Source organism: Halichoerus grypus, chromosome 10 (genome assembly GCF_964656455.1).
Source record: "Halichoerus grypus chromosome 10, mHalGry1.hap1.1, whole genome shotgun sequence".
NCBI lineage: Eukaryota > Metazoa > Chordata > Mammalia > Carnivora > Phocidae > Halichoerus > Halichoerus grypus.
This window is the reverse complement of record NC_135721.1, coordinates 15,792,041-15,817,687: the sequence shown is the minus strand read 5'-3', so window position 1 is coordinate 15,817,687 and position 25,647 is coordinate 15,792,041. Positions and strand designations below refer to the sequence as shown.

At 39.5% G+C, this 25,647-nt stretch overlaps 1 protein-coding gene across 2 annotated transcripts in view; it reads left to right on the top strand.

The window, feature by feature from the left end:
* Positions 1-25,647, top strand: part of LDAH (lipid droplet associated hydrolase) — a 111,392-nt gene that overhangs the window by 38,617 nt on the left and 47,128 nt on the right. For both annotated transcript variants that reach the window (XM_036112762.2, XM_036112781.2), the window contains exon 5: positions 1,880-2,049. In XM_036112762.2, the coding sequence (XP_035968655.1) occupies positions 1,880-2,049 (170 nt within the window). The remainder of the gene's footprint in view (positions 1-1,879; positions 2,050-25,647) is intronic.

Sequence of the window (25,647 nt, the reverse complement as noted above, 5' to 3'; positions counted from 1 at the left end):
TTTTGAAAAATAAAGAATTTGGTTTGCAAGTATTATAGATGTTTGTTTGGGGGTATCTGAGAATAATATGATCCCTTCTGGATGGAGTGATCAGAGCAGATAAACTGAAAGGGGAGCATAACATACTCAAGTGTAATACTCAGTGAACATTTGCCTTTGGAGCTATCAGGAGTCCTACCAAAGTCAGACTTCCAGATTCTCTTCCCCATTCTGTTTTATGCTGAACTTCCTTGTTAAACAGAGAATGGATTCTAGGCTGACCTAGGAAGAAGGATTCGGGCAGAGCACATCTTAACCTGAGAGATCAATAATACCATGGAAAAAGGGAACTAAGCCTCATTGACTCAGTAAAAAGGTCTTCAATAACTGTATGCCAGGCACTGAGGGACAGAGATAAGCAAGACATAAATTGTAAAATAGGAATAAGCTAGGAGTAGTGTGGTAAGATAAACATGGGATATCGGGAGACCTGAAAGGAAGGCTGCTTTACTCCTCGCCCACTGAATCATAAAGTGGCTTCTCAGAGGAGATAACACTTGTTGGGAGTTTGAAGGATGAAGAAGAGTTAGCCAGATTAACAAGGGGAGCTGAGCATTGAAGGAAATGGAAACAGCACGCACAGATAAAACTGAAGAGCAGTCCTTTGCAGTGAGTTCTGGGTGCCTTTCAAATGAGCTGCATTGTGGCTCATTACAGTTCCCATCAGTAACTTGTAGGAGTCGAAGGCAAGAAATTTAGTATTCCAGTAATTCAAACTTTAATAAACAATTTACTACCTTGTGATATTTTGAAATATTACAGGTGCGTAGGGAAAACCTATTGAAATTTCCCATATTTATAGACTACCAGAGCTGGCAGCATCCTCAGAGACTGTCCAGTGAGTTCAATTTTTTCAGTCCACATTAGTATTTACTGTGTGCTAGTCACAGAGGACACAGAGGAAAAAGTGGACCTTGCCTCCAAGGAGCTCACAGGCTACGAGAGGAAATAAACAGACAATTATACAAGTATGATAAAGTGCTCTAATAAGAGTGGAAGGGGACTGGTTAAGCACAAAGGGAGGCTCATTCATTTTTCTTGGAGATTAGCTAGATAAAGTTTTAATTAGCTCTTGAAGATTTCAGAAGACAGTTCATTTATGAAAGGAAGAAAGGATATTTCAGGTTAAGACTGCTGGTTAAAAGGAACAATTTACAACATTTCTCCTTAAGCCCTTCAGTCTAAGTTCTTCAGCAAACAAAGATTATCTAAAATAATGAAGCAGTGTCATGGGTTTTCTTAGTTGTCTATTAATAATATAAAATAGCCTAACCAGTGGTTCTCAGTGTGTGGTCCTGGGACCAGCAATATCAACATCTCCTGGAAACTTAGAAATTCTTTTTTTTTTTTTTTAAACTTAGAAATTCTTGAGCCCCAACCCCGACCTACTGAATCAGGGAGTTTGGTGGTGGGGCCCAGCAGTTATCACTTTCCTAAGTCCTGCAGAGGATTCTGATACATGATCAAGTTTGAGAGCTAGTGGCCTAAGCTAACTGTAGTTCATAGACTAGTTGAAAGTTCATGGACTTTGAGGACAGAGAGACCTGGGTTTGAATCTCACTGTTCTCACTTCGTAGATGTGTGACTGTCAGTCTGTCACCTAATGTCTGTGAGCTTTGAGATTTTCATCTGTAAAATGAAAATAATGCTTCCTTTCTGGGGCTGTTTTGAAGACTTGATGTAATTTAAGTAAAGTGTTTAACACTGTAGCTAGCACATTGTAGGCTTTAAATAAATGGGAACTACTACTGTTGTTAGTTTTTTTTTTTAAGATAGTTTTCCCAGTGAATTTATTACTTTACCTTATTGAGTGAAAATATATTCATATTTTTGCTTTTAGATTCAAATGCTCCAGAAATTAACGACATCTATGGACTACAAGGTCAAGTGGAACACAAGCTAGCTTTCCTGAGAACTCATGTGCCAAAGGAAATAAAACTTGTGGTCATTGGCCATTCAGTAGGCTGCTATATTAGCCTTGAGGTTATGAAGCTTGCTCCTGAACTCCCAGTAAGTATGCCTCAGGAGATGACTGTAGGTGCTAGATTATGCACTTGCGCAAATCCTTCTCAGCTTTCCTTCCCTCTTTTGTCTCTTGTCTAATTGATAAATATAACAGAGAGGGGGATATTTGGTAGCTGCCTTTATCTTTATCCATATTACTGTGGGCCTATGTGAGTGTATGTTCAGGCAATTTCCATGTGTTTCAAAAAATAATACTGAAGGAGGTAGAAATTTTCCAGATGAATGCCATTTAATCTAGGGTTATCTGGAAATCTGAAGTTGCATATAACTTGCCATTTATAAAGGAATATTTAAGAGTAGTCCCCCGCCAAGACCTAGACAAGAATCTGTCTTTATTGAGAGAATATTTTGCAAATGTTCATGCCTCCTTTCAAAAGGAAGAAAATTTATCATCATCATCATCAGTAAGCAAACAGCTGTCCTTATGGAACACTAAATCTTTATTTAGTCATAAGCCTGGATCCTTCTCCATTCTATAGGTTGGCAGCCTTTTTGAGTTCATTCGTTTACAAATGATTGGGTACCACTGGGTGTCAGATATTAAGTGAGATGCTGGAGACACAAAGACCTATTTAAAGTGCCCAAGAAAGCTAGTGAGCTAGAAGAGACTTCAAAACAAAACAGAAACTCATACTCTCAATAACATGTACCACTGAAAGGATCTATTGAATGTATGCAATTCACAACATAAATTATTTCTTGATTCAACAAACACATATTAAACACTGGCCATATGTCAGGCCCTGAGCTGTGTTTTGAGGACATCCCAGTGAATAAGACAGTCTTTGAGGTAAGAGAGTCCAAAGTCTAATGGAGGAGACACAGTAATCCATAGGTCTGGTAACTACTGTGTAGGAGTGTGAGGGAATGCTATTTAACCTTGTAATCTGAATGCAAGAAAGGAAGTGATTCCTTCCTGGAATCTCTGTGTCCTAGGATTTTGACTTTTCTCATTCCATATGATAAAAATTTCAAGAGGAGTTTCAGAGGTCCCTGGAAATTTTCTTCTACTTCTACCAGCTTGACAAATGTAGGTCTCACTCATAATTGCCCTTAGGAAATGTACAACTATAGCCTCCCTGGGTGTGGTTTTTAATACCAAATGGAGGTTGGTAATTTTTGCTTCTTGGGTATAAGAAAATGTATTTTTCATTTCTAAGTGTGATTTCAGTAAATTCAGGATTGCTTTCCGTTCACTGTATTATTGCTTCTACTCTTTTTTTCCATAGAAAAGGCACCTTAATTGGAAAGGAGACTTTTTCTTTTTAGCATTCTGCATGGCTTCTGATCTTTTTTGTGTCTTCTAAATCTCCTCTAGTACTGTGTGATGAGGTTACCTTCTTTACGGTGCCCAGCCCTGCCAGTCTGTGGTTCTGTCTGCACAGTTGCCAAAAGCCCTGGCTCTAGAGCCAGGACACCTAGGTTCATGTACTTGCTGTGTATTTTGTCTGTGTGACCTGGGACAAGTTATTGAGTATCTCTGTACCTCCCTTTCCTCATCTGTGAAATGGGGATAATAATATGTTCTCCAAGGGAGACTTAAGAATGGTGCCTCAGCCTTAGAAGTTTCCTAATAGGTATTAGCTGCTATTATGGTGATGGAAATAACAGTGGAATCATCGGCTCAGTCACTAGGTTAAGTACCATATCAGTTATCTACAGCTGTGTAACAAATTGCCCCAAAATGTAATGCCCTAAAACCATACATATTTATTCTCTCAACAGTTTCTGTGGGTCTGGGATCTGGCCACAACTTAGCTGGGTCCTCTGCTTCAGGGTCTCTCATAAGACTGCACTCAAGATATCTTCCAGGACTGTAGTCTCATCTGAAGATTTGAATTGAGAAGGATGTGCTTCTAAGCTCATTAACATGATTGTTGGCAGGACTCCGTTCCGTGAGGGTTGTTGGACTGAGGGCCTTGGTCCATCAGTGGCCCGTGGGTGGAGGCCACCCTCAGTTCCTTAATATGTGGGTCTTTCTAACTTGCCTCATTAGAGCAAGTGTAGTAGAAGAGCCAGAGAAAGTCTGCTGGCAAGATGGAAGTCACAGACTATCCCCTAATTATGGAAATCACATCCCATTACTTGTACAGTATTCCATTTGTTAGAAGCAAGTCCCTAGGTCCAGCCCCCACTCAAGAGAAGCAGATTACACTGGAGCATGAACACTAGAAAGTGAGGATCATGTCAGAAGCTGCCTACTCCACAACTACTACAGTTAGTATTTCACTTGTGTGGTATACAATCAAGCATATAGGTACATAGATACATATAAATTAAAATACCCAGTTTACTTCCCAGTGTAGGAGGTGAGTTGGTCCTGTCTAATAAAATATAGCAAACTGATATGAAATACAGTTTGGGGTTATTAGTTATCCCAGGTGTTTTGAAAACTTAAAAAAAAAACAAAAACAAAACTTTTGAAGAAAAGAGTACTTGCATGTGTGAAATAATAATAGCATTACTATTTGTGATGGTTAATTTTATGTGTCAACTGGACCGGGCTAAGGGACAGCTAGATAGCTGGTAAAACGTTTCTCAGTGTGTCTTTGAGGATGTTTCCAGAAGAGACTAGCATTTGAATCAGTAGACTGAAAAAAGATTTGTTCTCACCATTGTGAGCAGGCATCCTCCAATCTGTTGAGGTCCCAAATAAAACAAAACTCAGGGAAGGGGGGTTCTCTCTCTCTCTCTGTCTTCTTGAGCTGAGACATCCATCTTTTCCTTCCCTCTGACATTGGAGCTCCAGGTTTGCTGGCCTTCAACTCTAGGACTTACACCATCAGCTCCTCCTGTTCTGAGGCCTTCAAACTCAGACTGAATCATACCCCTGGCTTTCCTGGTTCCCAGCTTGCAGATGCATATTGTGGGACTTTCTGGCCTCCATAATCATGTGAGCCAATTCCTATAATAAATCTCCTTTCATATATACGCATACTTATGTATCCTATTGGTTCTTTTTCTCTGGGGAACCCTGACAAATACACTATTCTATAAACATAGGGAAGAAAATATTCATTGCTGAGTCCTTCACAGTCTGTTAACTTAATCACTGATCTTTTTGGTTTTTGTTTGCTTCCCATTGATTCTGCATGTATTGTATAGTTTCTCTTGTGCATATTTGCGAACAGTTGTTAACACATTTGTTTTGAACCCATCTCTCCTTTTTGGCATGCACTCACATGTCTTTTGGGAAAGAAGTACAATGCATCTTAAGGTTAATGCAGCTTCTTATAGCTCCTTTTGCTTTAGAGCTTTCTAATTATTGCTCTCCTTCCAGGTGTTCTCGCCCTTGCAGGAACCATGGTGAAAAGGGGAAAGGGAAATGAGACATGAGTGTAATGTAGTCTGTTTGTGGAGGCATAACTCATACTGCGATTATAGAGTTTTCAGAGAGACATATGAAACTGTGTTTTCTTAAAAAGGGTGTTTTCTAGAAAATAATGCGTGCAATAAATTGTCCATAAAGGTTACCAGGGAGGAGGGTGAACATCTGTATGATTTTTTATTATTATTATTCAAAAGCTTTGTCTGGTTTCAATTAACTGCCTTGTTGAAGTCCCCCCACCCCTCTTTAAACACCTGGCCCGGTTAATATCATCGGTGTGATCCCTGCTGAAGTGTTGAAATTTCAGTGTCTCTGGGCTACTCTAAGACAGCACAGTGCCTGCATGCCTGAAGTTAGCATGACACGCTCCATTTAAGATGCATTTGACAATCAAATAAGTTTGTGTAAGCCAGAGTGTTGCAATCCCTAATCATTTTGCCAAAAATAAGTTAGCTGTTATGTTTTATAACATATGAAGTGTGATAATAAGAAACTTGTGTTTCCATCTCTTCTGTTATTTTTACTGGAATATTTGACTCCCATAAGATTTTGAAGACATATGTGTAGTTTAGTAGCTGGTTTATTTGGTTTCATTTTGGTTCAGTTGTTTACAATATTTTTATAACTAATTATAGGAAACTTTGGTCTTAAAATCATTTTAAGAGACTTATTGCATACTTTAGACATTATCTGACATATTTTAATATACTAAGAAAATTGCCTCTTTTAAAAATCTGGTATTAAAAGTTTTTTGTTTCTTTAAGCAAATTTGGTACATAGAATTATAGAAATTCTTCCTGTTTTGAGTGTAATGTCCAGTAATAAAGAATTTAACAAGAAGCCTGAGAAAATAGGTAATTGGAAGACTATTCAATAGTAGCTGTCATGACTTGTAATAACAAACATAGTTTTAGACTCACAGAATCTTAGAACTGAAATAGGCTTTAGAAACAGTCTAGTCCCGTCTTTCATTTCATGGTTAGGAACTGAGAGCAAGGTCCCTTGCCAGGATGCAGCCTCAGCTCTGTCTCAATCCAGGGGTGGGGTACAGTTATATTAGCTGTGGGTATAAAGAGCGTCTAAGAAGATATTTGATGGCTCTTTCAAACTTTGGATGATAGCAGAGCCTGCAGATAGCACGGTATACTCCTGGACTACACACAACGAGCTTCATGCAGTCCATTATATTGCAGCTCAAGGAGCAGGAGACCCCATAAAATGCTGCTTTAGCAATTGGGGCCTGGGGGGGGGGGAGTAACTGGAACAAAAAAGTGATAGTCTTATCCCCACTATTTAGAGTCTTCTTTCAACATTGGTCCTCTGTATGTTAAAAATGTGCCATCTGATTTTGCCGGTAAATAGTTCGCATAAAGTTGAAGGTTGGGAGTTGAGAGACCTTGATTCTTAAGTGGACTCTGCACTGAGTTGTGAGGTGAACCTCAAGTAATTTTACTTTTATTCTCCTCTAAGCATTTGTATAGCATTTTATGAAAACATTTCGTTCCCTTCCAGGGATAGCAGATCCTTCAAAAACTTAATTTTTTATATCATTTGGCCTTTGTTGGGGAAAATGCACAATAATATAGAGCTTCCTTTGTCTGTCCTGTTGGCAAAAATATCTTCTCTCTAAATGAAATTTCCAGATTACTTAAACTCAACTTTTTTAAGCACCAGACTCTTTTATCCAGTTGGATAAAAAATTGTCTAAAATATATTATTTACTTATCTGTCTTCTTCAACAATGCATATTGATTGTGGAGGAATTAGTAATTCAGGGGCATCATTTTCATAATGTTATTATACTAGAGTAAAATACAATCAAAGAGATTTTGCCTATGTCCTGAAATTTCTTAGATGATAGTGCCTTAAAAAAAAAAAAAAAACTTGTCTGTTTATTTTATAGTTTCTCCGTCTTCTCCCTCAGTGTTAGGTTCCACTTCTCTTCGCTACTTATAATATGTTACTATAATTTGCTTCTAATAGAGAAAACAGATAATCATGTTAGAATTTTGTCTCAAGTAAGGATGAACAGGTCTTAAATGCATACACAAGAGTAAAGTTGATGAAGTTAAGTACATGGATTTTGTTATTGCTCAGAGCTTTTTTGTTTGTTTCTTTTGGGTGCCCAGCGGTGTTTTAGATACTCAAAATCTGAGAGACTCAAAATACACCACAGGTACAGCTGAGAAGCTTGAAAATTTTTACTGAAAGAATTAAAATACCATGTTAGATCATGTGTGTGTTGATTTAGGAGTACATCTTGTCGGAGAGGGGGAAAAGATGGTGGAGGAGTAGGGGACCCTATTCTAACCAGTCCCTGGAATTGAGCTGGATATCTACTAGACCACTCTGAACACCCACGAAATCAGCCTGAGATGTAAGAAGATAGATCTGGATCTCTACAAACAGAATATTGCAGGTGGTTGGTTTCGAGGTACAAAGCGGGGAGCCGTGATTTCACGAGCAGATATCAGAGGATAAACGGGAGGGGGAGGGAGTCGAGCCATGGGGATCCTACACCACCAGTGAGCGATAGCCTCCCATGCTGGGGACGGGGCACAGATTCGCAGACCCCTAGCAGTGGAGAAAGGACTTTAGGGCAGCCCTCCAGACAGAAACCCGGAGCGCGGGGCAAGGCGTGCGAACGGGGGATGGCTGGTGGTTTTAGAAGCACAAAGGGCAGAGACGTGCCCTGACCTGGAGGCGAGGACTGGGAGCACTGCTGAGGGGTGCACAACCCAGGACGCTGCAGTTTTAGCAGCACAAACAGAAACGAGATAGTGTGGCCTGGACAGCTCACTGAAGAACAGACTGCGATCTCTCTGCTCTGAGGCAGAGGGTTGGAAACTGTCTCTTCTGCTCTGACTCTTGAAAGCCGCCAGGGAAAGCCACCAGAGAACAAAAGCCTCAAAAAACCGTTTTTCACTGTGCCCATCCCCCGCCACAGGGGGCAGGGCAACTCTGTCCAAACAGGGTTGCCTGAGTAACAGCGTGGCAGGCCCCTCCCCCAGAAGAGAGGCTGGGAAAACAAGAGGCCAGCAACCCTAAGGTCTCTAGAAAACAGGTGATTCTTGCTTGGGTTGTGGTCAATAATTTGGACTCTATACATTCCCTCAACCACCCCTCAACAGAATAGGAGGAGGAACCCCAAAAATAGGAAAGACTCAGAGATTATGACTTATGCCACAGATTTACAAATGGATTCAGATATAACCAAGATGTCGGAGATGGAATTCAGGCTAACAGTTGTGAAGACAATAGCTAGAATGGAGAAATTGATTAATGGCAACATAGAGTCTCTAAGGACAGAAATGAAAGCTGAATTGGCAGAACTTAAAAATGCCATTGATGAGATCCAATCTAATCTAGATAATCTAACAGCTAGGGTAAGCAAAGCAGAAGAATGAATTAGTGACCTAGAAGACCAAATAATAAAAAGAAAAAGGGAAAAGAGGAGACCAGGGAAAAACAACTCAGAATCCATGAAAATAGAATCAGAGAAATAAGTGACACCATGAAACGTTCCGATGTCAGAATTATTGGAATCCCTGAGGGGGTAGAGAGAGAGAGAGGACTAGAAGATAATATTTGAGCAAATCGTAGCTAAGAACTTCCCTAATCTGGGGAATGAAAGAAACATTCGTGTCCTAGAGGCAGAGAGGACCCTTCCCAAGATCAAGGAAAACAGGCCAACACCCGGGCATGTAATAGTAAAACTCGCAAATCTTAGAACCAAGGAAACCATCCTAAGGGCAGTTAGGGGGAAGAGATTCCTTATGTACAGAGGGAGGAACATCAGAACACCGTCAGATCTATCCACAGAGACCTGGCAAGCCAGAAAGTCCTGGCAAGACATATTCAGGGTACTAAATGAGAAGAACATGCAGCCAAGAATACTTTATCCGGCAAGACTGTCATTTAGAATGGATGGAGAGATACAGAGCTTCCAAGACCAGCAGAAACTGAGAGGATATGTGACCACTAAGCCGGCCCTGCAAGAAATACTAAGGGGGGTTCTATAAAAGGAGAAAGACCCTAAGAGTGATATAGAACAGAAATTTACAGGGACAGTCTATAAAAACAAGGTCTTCACAGGCAACATGATGACAATAAATTCATATCTTTCAATAATCACTCTCAACGTGAACGGCCTAAATGCTCCCATAAAACGGCACAGGGTTGCAGATTGGATAAAAAGACAGGACCCATCCATATGCTGTCTACAAGAGACTCCTTCTGAACCTAAAGATACATCCAGACTGAAAGTGAAGGGATGGAGATCCATCTTCCATGCCAACGGACCTCAAAAGAAAGCTGGGGTAGCAATTCTTATATCAGGTAAATTAGATTTTAAACTAAAGACTATAGAGACACAGAAGGACACTATATCATTCTTAAAGGGTCTATCCAACAAGAAGATCTAACAGTTGTAAATATCTACACCCCCAACATGGGAGCAGCCATCTACATAAGCCAACTGTTAACCAAAATAGAGTCATACTGATAACAATACGTTAATTGTAGGAGACCTCAATATTCCACTCTCAGCAATAGACAGATCATCTAAGCAGAAAATCAACAGAGAAACAAGAGCTTTGAATGACACACTGGACCAGATGGACCTCATAGATATATACAGAACATTCCACCCTAAAACAACAGAATACTCATTCTTCTCGAACGCACATGGAACTTTCTCCAGAATAGACCACATACTGGGTCACAAATCAGGTCTCAACCGATACCAAAAGATTGAGATTATTCCCTGCATATTCTCAGACCACAATGCTCTAAAACTGGAACTCAATCACAAGAAAAAATTTGGAAGAAATTCAAACACTCGGATGCCAAAGACCACCCTGCTCAAGAATGTTTGGGTCAACCAGGAAATCAAAGAAGAACTTAAACAATTTATGGAAACCAATGGGAACGAAAACACATCGGTCCAAAACCTATGGGATACTGCAAAGGGGAAATACATAGCCATCCAAGCCTCACTCAAAAAAATAGAAAAATCCCAAATTCACCATCTAACTCTACACCTTAAAGAACTAGAGAAAAAGCAACAAACGAAGCCTAAGCCACGAATTAGAAGAGAAATAATTAAGATTAGAGCAGAGATCAATGAATTAGAAACCAGAAACACAGTAGATCAGATCAATGAAACTAGAAGCTGGTTCTTTGAAAGAATTAATAAGATCGATAAACCACTGGCCAGACTTATCCAAAAGAAAAGAGAAAGGACCCAAATTAATAAAATTAGGAATGAAAGGGGAGAGATCACGAGTAACACCAAGGAAATAGAAACAATTATTAGAAATTATTATCAACAACTATATGCCAATAAGCTGAGCAACCTGGATGAAATGTATGCCTTCCTGGAAACCTATAAACTCCCAGACTGAAACAGGAAGAAATTGACAACCTGAATAGGCCAATAACCTGTAATGAGATTGAAGCAATGATCAAAAACCTCCCAAAAAACAAGAGTCCAGGGCCTGATGGATTCCCTGGGGAATTCTACCAAACATTTAAAGAAGAAATAATACCTATTCTCCTGAAGCTGTTTCAAAAAATAGAAACAGAAGGAAAGCTTCCAGACTCATTCTATGAGGCCAGCATTACCTTGATCCCCAAACCAGGCAAAGACCCTATCAAAAAGGAGAATTTCAGACCGATACCCTGATGAATATGGATTCCAAAGTCCTCAACAAAATCCTAGCTAATAGGATCCAACAGTACATTAAAAGGATCATCCACCATGACCAAGTGGGATTTATCCCTGAGATACAAGGGTGGTTCAACATTCGCAAATCAATCAATGTGATAGAACACAATAAGAGGAGAGAGAAGAACCATAAGGTCCTCTCGATTGATGCAGAAAAAGCATTTGACAAAATACAGCATCCTTTGCTGATTAAAACTCTTCAGAGTATAGGGATAGAGGGAACATTCCTCAAGCTCATAAAATCCATCTATGAAAAACCCACAGCAAGCATCATCCTCAATGGGGAAAAGCTGAGAGCCTTTCCCTTAAGATCAGGAACACGTCAAGGATGCCCACTCTCGCCAGTGTTGTTCAACATAGTACTAGAAGTCCTAGCAACAGCAATCAGACAACAAAAAGAAATAAAAGGTATTCAAATTGGCAAAGAAGTCAAACTCTCTCTTTTCGCAGATGACATGATACTTATATGGAAAACCCAAAAGACTCCACCGCAAATTACTAGAACTCGTACAGCAATTCAGTAATGTGGCAGAATCAAAATCAATGGACAGAAATCAGTTGCTTTCTTATACACTAATAATGCATCTGTAGAAAGAGAAATTAGAGAAACGATTCCATTTACAATAGGACCAAAAACCATAAGATATCGGAATAAACCTAACCAAAGAGGTAAAGGATCTATACTCTAGGAACTACAGAACACTCATGAAAGAAATTGAAGAAGACACAAAAAGATGGAAAAACATTCCATGCTCATGGATCAGAAGAATAAACATTGTTAAAATGTCTATGCTACCCAGAGCAATCTATACCTTCAGTGCCATCCCAATCAAAATTCCAATGACATTTTTCAAAGTGCTGGAACAAACAATCCTAAAACTTGTATGGAATCAGAAAAGACCCCGAATCTCCAAAGAAATGTTGAAAAAGAAAAAGCTGGGGGCATCACGTTGCCCGATTTCAAGCTATATTACAAAGCAGTGATCACAAAGACAGCATGGTACTGGCACAAAAACAGACATATAGACCAATGGAACAGAATAGAGATCCCAGATATGGACCCTCAACTCTGTGGTCAAATAATCTTCGACAAAGCAGGAAAAAATATTCAATGGAAAAAAGACAGTCTCTTCAATAAATGGTGCTGGGGAAATTGGACAGCCACATGCAGAAGAATGAAACTCGACCATTCTCTAACACCATACACAAAGATAAACTCAAAATGGATGAAAGACCTCAATTTGAGACAGGAATCCATCAAAATCCTAGAGGAGAACATAGGCAGTAACCTCTTTGACATCGGCCACAGCAACTTCTTTCAAGATACATCTCCAAAGGCAAGTGAAGCAAAAGCAAAAATGAACTTTTGGGACTTCATCAAGATAAAAAGTTTCTGCACAGCAAAGGAAACAGTCAACAAAACAAAGAGGCAACCCACAGAATGGGAGAAGATATTTGCAAATGACACTACAGACAAAAGGCTGATATCCAAGATCTATAAAGAGCTTCTCAAACTCAACACCCAAAAAACAAATAAGTCAAAAAAATGGGCAGAAGACATGAACAGACACTTCTTCAAAGAAGACTACAAATGGCTAACAGACACATGAAAGAATGTTCATCATCATTAGCCCTCAGGGAAATTCAAATCAAAACCACACTGAGATACCACCTTACACCAGTTAGAATGGCCAAAATGGACAGGGAAAGAAACAACAAATGTTGGAGAGGTTGTGGAGAAAGGGGAACCCTCTTACACTGTTGGTGGGAATGCAAGTTGGTACAGCCACTTTGGAAAACAGTGGGGAGGTGCCTCAGAAAATTAAAAATAGAGCTACCCTATGACCCAGCAATTGCACTCCTGGGTATTTACCCCAAAGACACAGATGTAGTGAAAAGGGCCATATACACCCCAATGTTCATAGCAACAATGTCCGCAAAAGCCAAACTGTGGAAAGAGCTGAGATGCCCTTCAACAGATGAATGGATAAAGAAGATGTGGTCCATATATACAATGGAATATTACTCAGCTGTCAGGATGAATACCCAACTTTTACATCAACATGGATGGGACTGGAGGAGATTATGCTAAGTGAAATAAGTCAAGCAGAGAAAGTCAATTATCATTTGGTTTCACTTATTTGTGGAACATAAGGAAAAGCATGGATGACATTAGGAGAAGGAAGCAAAAAATGAAAAGGGGGAAATCAGAGGGAGAGATGAACCATGAGAGACTATGGACTCTGAGAAACAAACTGCAGGTTTTAGAGGGGAGGGGGGTGGGGGGATGGGTTAGCCCGATGATGGGTATTAAGGAGGGCACGTACTGCATGGAGCACTGGGTGTTATATGAAAACAATGAACCGTGGAGCACTACATCAAAAACTAATGATGTATGGTGACTAACGTAACATAATAAAATAAAATTTTTTTTAAAATTTCAACTAAAAAAGGAGTGCATCTTGTCTACAGTAGGGAAAAAAATAAAATCAACTATCCTGTGGAAAGTGAGATTATTTAGACCATGATGCACTTACACTATTCTGATGAACCTTCATGTCTGCAGTTAAAGTTAGATACGCTTGTGATAAGCATTCATATAACATCACTGCATTGTGTTCAACAGGCAAGATAAACTGGAGAGAGGGGAAAGAATAGGAGGTCATTCATATGTCAAAGTAAAGGTTGTCAGAGTCCTGTCCCTAGATTAACTGATAAGAAACAGAAGGCAAAATGAGGAAGTACCATAAGGCTCTGAATATTTTGAAGAAAGAGATGGCTCCTAACTGGGAAGATCAGAAAAAGCCTCATGAAGAGCTGGTATTTGAGCAGGGGAAGACTGAGTCAATACTTCGAAATGTTTAGAAGTAGAGAGTTTGATGTGTTGGTGGTAGGGGGTTGTTGTATATTCTAAGCAGTGGGAACAGTATGCAAAAATGATTTTTATCATTGGACACATGAAAAGAGCAGTGAATGGTCTGATCTGGATGCAACCTATTGTGTGCATGCACAGAGCAGTGGGATGTAAGAACCTAGGCTGACAGAAGTGCAAACAAGAAAGTTTGCACTAGGGGGTGTGGACTCTATTTCTTGGACAGTAAGGAGCCACTGCGGGAACTGTGATGATAATAGTCCTGAATCAGATATATTAATCTCTCAGCAAAAAGGAGAGTGGATTGGAGAGAGAGTGTAGAATAAGAAGCTAACAACTAAGTGATAAGCAAGTTATACTAGTTTAGATGAGAAATAATGAAGATGGTATTTGGGATTTGCCAAGGGAAATTGTTAAGAGAGAAAAGAAACAGGTCGTAGATGTATATTAGGAGAATGACTTTATTTGACAGAAAGGAGGAGGAAGAAGAGGAAGAGGCACAGGTATAGTAATTTACCAAATTACTGACTACATTAGTCCATTAGTGGATTCTGGATTCTGCAGTGGGTTGCAGCCAGTGGCTCAGTCAAGACAGGGCAGACTGTGGTACAGTAACACAGTGTCAGCATCTTTTAACAACAAAGATTTATTTACTGCTCATGCTACAAGTCTTCTGAGGGTTGGCTGTCCCATGAGGTTGTCACTGTGCACTCCTCCAGAATCCAGATTGATGGAGTAGCTTCTATCTGTCATACTCCAGTCTCATGGCAGAAGATAAAAAGGAAATAATGAACCACCCACTGCATTTTAAAACCTCTGCCTGGAGGTGACATTTGTCACCCTTCACACAGCATTGCACAGAGCAAGTTATATGACCAAGTCTACCATCAAGGAGGCTGCAAAGTGTCATCCTCCTCAGAGCAGAGAAGCATATGTTTGTGAACAATAAAATAGCATTTTTAAATATATATATAATAGAGTAAAATAGAATAGAAAATATTAGAATGGACTGTATTGTGAAATTTCTGTTTCACTTTTTGTGTGTTGATTATCCTAGATTACAATGTAGAGTATATATCTTACTGTGGATCAAGGTAAAAAAAAAAAGAAAGAAAGCCATTACCCTAGACCAGAGTGTACCACATGCTAAAAGAAGAGAAAGGAGAACATCAAGAAAGATGTAGATATGTGGTGGATTAAAGATGGCCACAGATTCTTTGCCATTCTTCTCTCAAGGGGTGAAGTCTCCTTCCCTTCTGTTTTGAATTTGGGCTGGGCATGTGACTTTCACCAACGGGATACAGTGGAAGTGATGTTAATTCCAAGCCTAAGGCGACTGGGAGCTTCTATTTCTTCCCTCTTGGAAGCCAGCTGCCATATACAAAGTTCAACTACCTGAGATCACCACGCTGTGAAAAAGCCAAAGGTGGCCACATAAGAGGATCATGCAGCACCAGATGTGGGTGAAACCTTCTTGAACCTTTCAGCCCATCCCATCTGCTACTGAATGCAGCCCAGGGAGTTACCCCTGCCGATGACATATGGAGCAGAAGTCCAGCTGAGTCCTGTTTGAATTCCTGACCCCACAGAATAAGAGTAATCACTATGGTTTTAAACCATAAGGTGAGGGGATGGTACATTATATAGATAACTGAAACAGGATAAGAGTTTAGTTCAAAGAGAATGTAAAGCTGCTGGTATTGGTAATCAGAAGGTCATTAATGACCCAGAAGAGAACATTTTTAGTAAAATAGTGGGAGAAGGGGGTCTCAGGCAGTTGGTGATAAATGAATCATGTTCCAGGAACTGGCCAGTGAAGAGGAGGAGACAAGATGATAACTTAAGGTAGGCTGATCAAGACAACATTTTTTCCTGTAAGTGGGAGAGACTTTAACATAACCTGGGGGAAATAGCCCATGCAGAGAGATATGTTGAAAATGAAAGAGGAACAGGAACATATGTTGGAGGAACGTCAGCATCTATTTGTCTTTTAAATCTGCACACATGAAAACTAGGAAAGTTGACTTTTTCTTAATCGTTGACTACATCCTTGCGAAAGCGTTTTTGTGATTTAGCTTGGTTCTTCATTTGATACATGTGCCTTGTACTTGGTTCTTCATTTGAGTCTGGAAACCTGAAACAGTTTTTAAAATTGATGTATTGTCATTACTAACAATTATACCCAACAGTCATTTGAAATTTACAGAACATGTTTACATGTAACAAGGTCATGTGACAACCTAATTTTTCCATTTTGCAGATGTGGAGACTGAAGTAACTGGGAGTTACTAACATGTCAGTTAGCCATGAAGGGGCACAACTAGGACTCTGTCTTTTGTTTTCTGACTTTCCCATTATCTGTTTTCCAGGTGAAGTGGCTAGGGAGGTGATGATTATAGATGGGTTAGAGTAAGTTACTTTAACAAACCACCAAAACCTATTTGACCTAAACATAAGATTTCTACTACTGTTTCTTTAATACTTGAGTTCTTCAAATAACACAAGGAAGGCTTTAGTGGGAAGCAGGTTGATGCTTTTGGGGGCAGTTTGGAGAGAATTTGGAGAAGTGAGAACGTGTGTGTTTTCTAGTGCAAGGAAGATAAAGGGACTTGGTGTTGAGGCATGGGCCAAGGGCAGAAATTGAACTTGGAAGACAATGAATCGGAATCCTGGAATTGAGCTGGGGGTAACGGGGATGGGAGTATGAAAGTGGGTGGTTCTGGAGACACAGTGCACAGGAGTACCACACTTATGTCCTCGGGAGCCATCAGTGACCATCAGTGACCCCTGCTACGTGAAAACCACAGGTGTCAGGCAGTCAACAGCTAGCGACTCTGCTTGGTGAAAGACTCCCTTACAGAAAACAATAAATCCCCTCCTGAGGAAGGCTTGTATTGAATATGATGAAATGCGACTTTGCCAATCACTTGTGCATTTATTTAAACGCATATATTTATCTGTTTGTGTGTGTGCACACACATTATCTTTTCTAATTACCCAGGAGACTACCTTGCTAAAAGCCGAACACATGGAAAGTTTCAACTTTGTGACTTCAGCCATGTTTTAGTCATCTGCATATTTTTTTAAAATCCTAAAATTGCTTTCAAAGTGGAAAAATTGTGTGGGCTTTTTTCATCTTTTCATAACTCAAAAACTATTTAATATATTTTTCTCAAACTTTGCAAAAAAAAAAAAAATCACCTTTGGGCTGAAACCAAGCATGGAAAATTTCACCACAAAGGGCTAATTTTTTGGAAAGCTGCAAGAAAGTGAAAACAGGGGTTTATAATAAAACATTCTTCATGCATGTTAATCCTTAGTACTTTATCTAATGCATTTCATCTGAGTATTTCTGAGCACTTTTCAGATTTAAATATTGCACCATTTTAATATTGGTGTATCCACAATCCAGTCAGATATGGAAAATGTCCCCCATCTTCTCGCAGGTCCAGTGTATTGAGAGTTAGTGAGATGTGTTTAAAGGGACAAGTAGGGCAAGTGAAGTGAAGTGGCCACAAGGCAGAGAAAACCTTCCATACTGCTCGCACATATGTTAGCACCTTGTCTTCCTGGCCTGGGAGTAGCTGTGAGCTGAATGTGGGAGAGGACAGTAGGCACTCATTCAGATAGCTAAGCCAGCATTTCTCAAAGCAGCATCAGCATTACTTGGGGTGTTGTTAGAAATGTAAATTATCGGGCCCCACTCAGAACTCCTGAATCTGAAACTTTCTCGGGTTCGGACCCAGCTATCAGTGTTCTCACAGGTGCTCCAGGTGGGGGGCCACCAACCTAAGCTTTCCAAAAGCTGGGAGCACAGAATGAATGGAGATTTTGTGGACAATTAAATCTGTCCTTGGTCTTTCGGGAACGTGTCAGTCTCTCTGGATACTACACATCACACCCTGGAAGCAGGAGGAACACTAATCAGGTTCTCTAAAGGAAAGTTCTTTTTGTCTCTATTTCATGTATCCTTGCTCTTTCTGCCTATGATCTGATCCGTAAGCATTGCAACCCTCTTGAGTAAAGGTGCTGATACCCAGATTGTTCAGGGAAATGGCGCTACCAAGAAGTATTTTCTCATTTCCTTGAGTTATCACGGTCACACCTGGAGTGGACCCATGTATGTCACTCTCATTTCTTTGCAGTCTTACATCCCAAGATTTAAGTGGCAAGGTAGCAGAAGTCTGTCAGTGGAAGCTGACTTAAGCCCCTCTCTTCTGTGTGCAAGTTCTTGGTCATGTTTTGCACTGGCCCTCTGCATTCCAGCAAAGCCCAGTGTCTACGTTAGTGTGTCTCTAGGCACTGAGGCAGCTGTGTTTGTGGCATTGTATCAAATTCTGAGAATATTCTCCTGGTGATGGAAGTCATCAGTCTGCTCTATGTGGACCTTTAGCCAATCACCCAGTGCTTGTTGTTAGGATGAAAAATTCAGACATAGCCTGGGAGAGGTGTTTAAGCAGTTTAAAGGTATATTCAGTTACAGCCCATCTCAGTGAAGCATGAATACAGCTACCTAAGCTGATATAGATGGAAAGGAAAAAGAGACTCATTTTTAAATTGATCATTCAAAATTTTTATTATGAAAAACTTCAAAAAGAAAAAGAATTGTATAATGAATCTCCAGAACCCATTATCCAGATTAATATAGCTACTAATATTTTGTTATCTTTATCTCATTTTTTTAATACTTTCAGTTGAATTGTAGCCCTCATGGTATTTCACCCATAATTACTTCACTGTGCATTGTTATAAAAGGACGTTTTCTTATATAACTACCATGTCATTATCACACCTAACAAAATTAATGGTAATTCTTTGATAACATTTAATATAGTCCATACTCATATTTTCTTTGTCCCCAAAATGTTCTTTTACAGTTGGTTTGCAAGATCTTTCTTTAGTTTAAAAGTTTTTCTTCCTGTTACCAAAGTTCATATGTTTTTAAGTTTCAGGAAGGTAGGAGAAAAAGTTAAAAAAAAAAGTAATGTACCATGAATTGTTCTCATAACTCAACAAGTAGCTTTTTAAAACTGAACGTAAAATTGCTTAAAGAAAAGTGTGGATAGATCATGACTTTATATAGGTCATTTTAAACCTAACTAACTGTCCCTTGAGTTTCCATGTTTAGACCAGAGGATAATACAGCACGCCCTCTCAATTTTGTTTTTGTTTAATAAGAAAACAAACTTTGAACTGTTTTTGCATTGTTATTTATTAGGATTTAAAAATTTATATAAGATACTTAGTTCTCTTGTAAATAGAGTGATTGAAGATTAAACTATGCACTGTTTTTACTATGACAATTATTATATCACTGTAGCTATCATTTGTGGGTCTTAATCCGCTCAGCAAGTCTTCGATGGGCTCCTGTTCCCATTTTCTACATGAGGAACCCGAGACCTAGTACAGAAGTAAGTTGCTCAGGGTTAGATAGCTGGTAAGTGCCTATGCTAGAATTTGAACCCATGTGTGTTTGACTCCAAAGTCCGTACTCCTGCTGAAGAGCTAGCTAATAAAATCTATCAAAAAAATGTACCCAGAACAATGCGTGACCCAGTGCTTAATAAATTAGTATATGGTAGCACTGGGTAATGTCTGCTTATTGAGTATATAGTAGCATTTAATAATGCTTGCTAAGTGGACCTCAACAGTAATCAAAATGAGCTGCTACTATTGCAGTATTTAAAAGAAAAATGTAGTGTTACGTGTATATATACTTCTGTATACACTTTTAGAAAGTCTGAACAGGTAAACACCAAGTGGCTTATAGTAGTGACCTCTGGGGTTAGAGGTAAGGGTATGTTGGTGGTAGAGACTCTGCATCGTTTCTGCTATTTTACTGTGACTGTGTGTTATCAGGAAAAAAAAAAAAATTCTCCTAAAAAACGTCCATTCTTTTCTTTGGAATCTATGTTAAGAAAATAATCTCAAAGATAGAGAAAACACTCATATACAAAAAATATTATTTGTTGTAACAAAAAATTGGAAACACCCTACTGTCCTACTATAAAGAAGAGGTTAAGTAGAGTATGGAATGTGCAAGTATCAAAAATACATTCTCAGAAGACACTGTAGAACATAAATTATAAAATGTTAAGGGTGTTAAAATATATACAGAATATATGAGTACAGCTATATTAAAAGAAAACATACATTTAAAAGCTTGAAATAAAATTACCAAAATGAATATAGTGATTGTGTTTGAGTGGTGAGTTTGGGGGTGATTTTTTTTTCTATTTACTTTTTGTTTTAAAAATTTCCTTTAATGGCATATGTTTCTTCACTGTCCTAATCATTTGGGGGTTATACATTCTCTCTGTTTTTTAAAAACAGCAATGTGATTGTAAGAGTTCATAACAGAAAGTTGGCTCAGGAGAGAAAATTGTTGGTTATTTGTTACACAGCGATAGATAACAAATAAGAGGGGAAAAGTAAAAAGGTCAAGTCTGCATCATGGTTCTTGTGCAGGAGAACTCGCCCCCAGGACCAGTAGCGGCACCAGGTGGATAGCAGCATCTTTAGCAATAGCTGTGATCCTCGCCTCTTATCTGACTTACTCTTCCTCCTCTACTCAGGTAGCTAGGCTTTTGTCCTTCCTTGCAATTTTTTATTAACCTGCTTCTCCCCACTCCTAGAATAATTGGGATTATTGATAGGTATGTCTTTTGATGGTCTCTTCGTGACTGTTATTTGAATATGATTAAAAAAAAAAACAACCACAGGTTGGGATTAGCATCGTCATTCATCATACTGTTAGAATGAAGCAGGTTCTTTTTTAGAATAGGAGAGCCATCATCGGACCATGAGGTTCATAGTGGCTATGACTCTAAGAGGCTCTGGGGTATGAGTGAGTGGCCATGCTAAAGCAGAAGTGTTATCTTTGTGAATACCGTTACAGTTAGATGGATACAGGTCTGAAAAATAGAGCTCATACCTTGCTACATTTAGACTTTGTTTTGCCAGTGAACTGGGCGTTCGCAGAAGAGCAGATTCATAGAGCCTTAGTGGATGGGAGGACAGAAGAGATAGCATGCAAGAGTATGAAAACAGATGAACACATTTCTGTGAAGTTGTTCTTCTGTGGCTCTTATTTATTCTATCCAGAAGATTCTTTTTAGGTCTATCAGTTTGTGGAGATGAGAATGGTGAATGTGATCTAGAAAGGAAAAGGCTCTCTAATATGGTTATCCTGCGTGCATGAGGCTATTTTACCCTCCCCTCTTGCTCTTACGGAAAATCTGTGAACAGTATGCAATGCAGGCCACAAAAAATTCCCTGAAGTGGAAAAGGCCTAGCAGGTACTAAATGAAAGATGCTTCACAAAAATAAAATGTGGTTGCTTTGAGATCTTGCATTCCAAGCCAGTTCAGACTAATTGCATTTGGTTGGGAAGAAGCCAGATTATCAGGTGTCAGAAAGGTATATTGATGAATGGGTAAAGATTGAAGCCAGCATCATTTCTGGCAGCCTGTCCCTAGGAAAGCAAGACAGTAAATCATTTCCCAGTATCAGTCCTACAGAGACCAGAGGGAGCGTGCATAAATGAAGCCTGTAGACAAGCCAGAAACTCCATTTCAACAAATAATTTTATCTCCTCACCAGTAGAGTTCTGGGAGCTTCTGTAGTAAACCAAATTGAGTGTTAAAGATTCAGCCTTTTCCTTTTTCATAGCCCGGGACCCTTAAGGAAATGCTGAGGAGCTTCTTGAGCCCCATTGCAGAGGAGAAAGGCTCTGAGGGCTTCCGTCATATTATATGAATGTTGACTGATGCCGATTCAGAAGTGATTTCATAAAATCTTAGGGGCCCATTGTGATTATCTGGGTGCCGGGGAGTTCTCCTCCAGGTTCTCTGAGGGAGATGGCCTCCTCTGTCTCCCTCAGCCATAGTCCCTGCACCTAGTGCATACCTAGTGCTCCCTCCTACCTATTAGTATTTCTTCCTACCTACTTCCTTTCTGCTTCCTCCTACCACCACCTAACAGATGCCTTCCGCCCATCTTCTGAAATCTCAGATGCCAACTCCTGCGTGAACTCTTTCCTCATTCTTCTTAGTCATTTTTATTATCCTTCCTTTGAAACCGTTTTCTCATAATTCTTATATATTCTACCTTGTATTATAGGTATTGCATATTTATTTGATTCTCCCTATTAGATTTATAAGCTTTTCTTTTTTTTTTTAAGCTGAGGTATAATTTACATATAACAACTCTTTTTTTCTCTCCCTGCCTCAATCTAGATACTTTCTGCAACCTATTTTTCAGTACACCAATCTTCCCTTCAGCTATGTATAAACTCCATTTACACCCATCTTTTGTAGTCTCAATTCAGTTATTGTAATTTTTGCTTGTAAAATTTCCATTTTATTATTTTTGTTGTTACCAATTCCTGAAATTCTGTTGTGTTGGATACTTTCAATATCCAAGTCTTGTGTGGTTGCATTTCTTTTCTTTTTCCTTGTTTGTTTCTGGTTGTCCATCTTGTCCCTCAGCATGTTTGTATACAAATCAGAGTTCTCTAGAGAAACAGAACCAGTAGGATATGTGTACATATAGAAGGAGATTAACTATAAGAAATTGGCTGACACAGTTCTGGAGGCTGATGAGTCCTAAGAACTGTAGTCCGTAAACTGGAGACCCAGGAGGACGGATGGTGTATAAGTTCTAGTCACAAGGCAGGCAAGCTTGAGACCTAGGAAGAGCTGATGTTTCAGTTAGAGCCCAACGGCAGAAGAAAAACCATGTCCCTGCTCAAAAACAGCAGAAGGAATTCCCTCCTACTCAGCCTTTCTGATTGGATGAGGCCCACTTATATCAAGGAGGGCAATCTCTGCTTGACTTGATCCACTGATTCAAATATATATCTCATCCAAAGCACCCTCACAGATGCACCCAGGATAGTGTTTGACCATATCTGATCACCCCATGGCCCAATCAAGTTGACACAGAAAATGAACCATTGGGGCGCCTGGGTGGCTCAGTTGGTTGAGCATCCAACTCTTGTTTCAGCTCAGGTCATGGTCTCATGGGGTCATGAGATCAAGCCCCACGTCAGGCTCTGTGCTCATTGGGGAGTCTGCTTGAGATTCTCTCCCTCTGCCCCTCCCCCAGCTCGCTTGCTTGCTCTCTCTCTCAAATGAATAAATAAATAAATCTCAAAAAAAAAAAGAAAAGAAAATGAACCATCACTGCTTAGTAAGGTGCTCTTTTTTTAATTGAATTCCTGATGTTATATATGAAAAATTGTTAAGACAATATGAGGCTCCTATATTCCTCCATGGAGAATTTCCTTTTGCTTTTGACTAGCAATTACAGTAAGGACTGATCACACGTTAATGCCATCTGGACTCAGGCTGAGTCAACGCTACCTCTGTGAGAGTTGGTCTATGTCCAGTTGGTCTCTACTTCTAGGGGGTAACCCTTCAGTAGTTCCCACTGAAAGCCTGGGGTGCCTTCTCTTGAATGGGCACCAAATGCCCAAATTTTGACCCTTGAGCCATGGTATACTTCTAGAAACCCAGCTTCTTGTCCTCTTATCTACTGCTCATGAATTGGTAAAAAAAAAGAAGAGCTATTTGAATAACACACCTCTCTTGAGTTTCCTTTTTCTCTAGGATTTTGGCCCTTTCAGTCTCTTCTGCCTTTGATGCTTTCAAAGGCACTTTTAAAAAATACTTTTTCCAGCTTTTCTAATTGTTCTTGGCAGGAGGGTTGCTTTGCAGTAAGCTAGTCTGCCACCCCCACTCCCCATCTCCACCATTACCAGCTGTTGCCTGGCTTCAGGTTCTTCAAGCTCTGCTGTTGAAAAGTATGCCATTTCAAATTTTTGATTCTTTATGTGACTCGTTTCTTCTCTGGACAGTTTTAGAATCTTCACTTTATCCCCATTACTACATTTTATGATGATAATCCTTGGACTGTTTATCCTTTTTAATATGGAAACTGGCATCCTTATGTACCAAAAGCTTCTCCTGTATTTTTTTCCTCCTTGTTTTCTCATTATTTACATGTTAAACATCCAGAAATGATTCTCTTGATTTATTTTACATTGTCAATCTCTTTCTTCCTTCCCCCTCTTTTTAGTTTTATACAGTGAGAAATACCGGATATTTTCCCAACTTTTTCTTGTAATTTATATAATTAAACTTTTTATTTCAGCCTTCATGAAAATAATTTCTAAGATAATTTCTTGTTCTTTGTTCCCTTTTTGTAGTGTCCTTTTTAATTCATGGCTTACTTGCTTTCTCTTTCTGAGGAGAAAAATTTCTGGAGTTTTGTTGTATTTCAGCACTATCACGATTCATTCTGAATTCCTTTTTTCATGTTTCATTTATGTTGGTCTGTCTAGTACAGTTGAAGCTTTGCTTAAATGTCTGACATTCCTTTGTTATCTATTCATATGTAAGAATGAAGCACTGAAAATCCTAGGAGGTTTTGTGTGAGAGTGGGCCTTATCAGCTAGTCGGCCTCACTGCAGGGTGATTGGACAGGTATCCTGACATTTTGTGTGTGTGTGTGTGTGTGTGTGTGTGTGTGTGTGTGGTATTCCTCAGCGTCACTATCTATATGGTTTTTCTCTAGAGCCATTCAGTTTCTCCAAAAAAATTCTCCAAATCTCCTGCCTAAGGGCAGCAGCATCAGAGCAAAACAGCATGAGAGGCTGGTGTTTGCATGTGAGAGTTTCAGCATTTAGTGTTTGGGCTTTCGTTTAATCCCTCTTTCCTGTGGGCCCTTTGCCCTGCCTTTCTCTGTGCCTGCGTACCTAGCTCAGAAAGCTCTTTCCTTCAGTTTCTAAATAAACCCACAGTCCTGAGCTGGGCTTGTAGAGGATTTCTTGCTTGGGGATATTGGATGAGGCAGTCATCTTGGAAGCCTCACTGCCCCTCAGCCAGACCTGCATTCATTCAGTCTGCTAGGCGCCGTGCACCGTCACTGAGCACCTGTAATAGACAGGAAGGTGCCCGTGAACAAAGCAGAAAAGAAGCTCTGCCCTCTCAGAGTTCACAGTCTGCTAAGGGGAAATGATAATAAACATGAAAAATGCAGAAATTAATATGTTCAAAGGTGCTAGCACTTTGATAAAGAGTGGAGCAAGATCAAGGGGATTGGAAGTGCCATGGCTGGGGGATAGAGGGCAGTGGTGGACTGTATTTTATTATTTATCATTTTATTTGGAAACAGTTTCAAACGTACAGAAGAGTGAGAAGAATAAGAATAGTACGTAGAACACCATATACACTTTACCCACATTTACAATTGTTAATATTTTACCTCATTTGCTTTATTATTTGTTCTCCCTCTCCCCACCCTCATACTCCATCTGTCTCTGTCTTCTCTCATATATATAGGATAGGGGTATGTATACACTATATATGTGTGTGTGTGTGTGTATGTATATATGTGTATATACACATACACACACACACATATGTATATATATGTGTGTGTGTATATATATATATATATAAAATATTAGTTGCTGGCTAAAATTTGAGCTGGTAACAGAGTAAATGATGCCCATTTCCATCATACAGCATTTTCAGATACCATGGAACATTTTTAACTGATAAATTAGTGACCTATCATATTTGTATGCCAAACACTCTTAAGAGCAGAGATGTTTGTAGGCTCTCAGGAATGCCGTCCAACCCTGTTAGA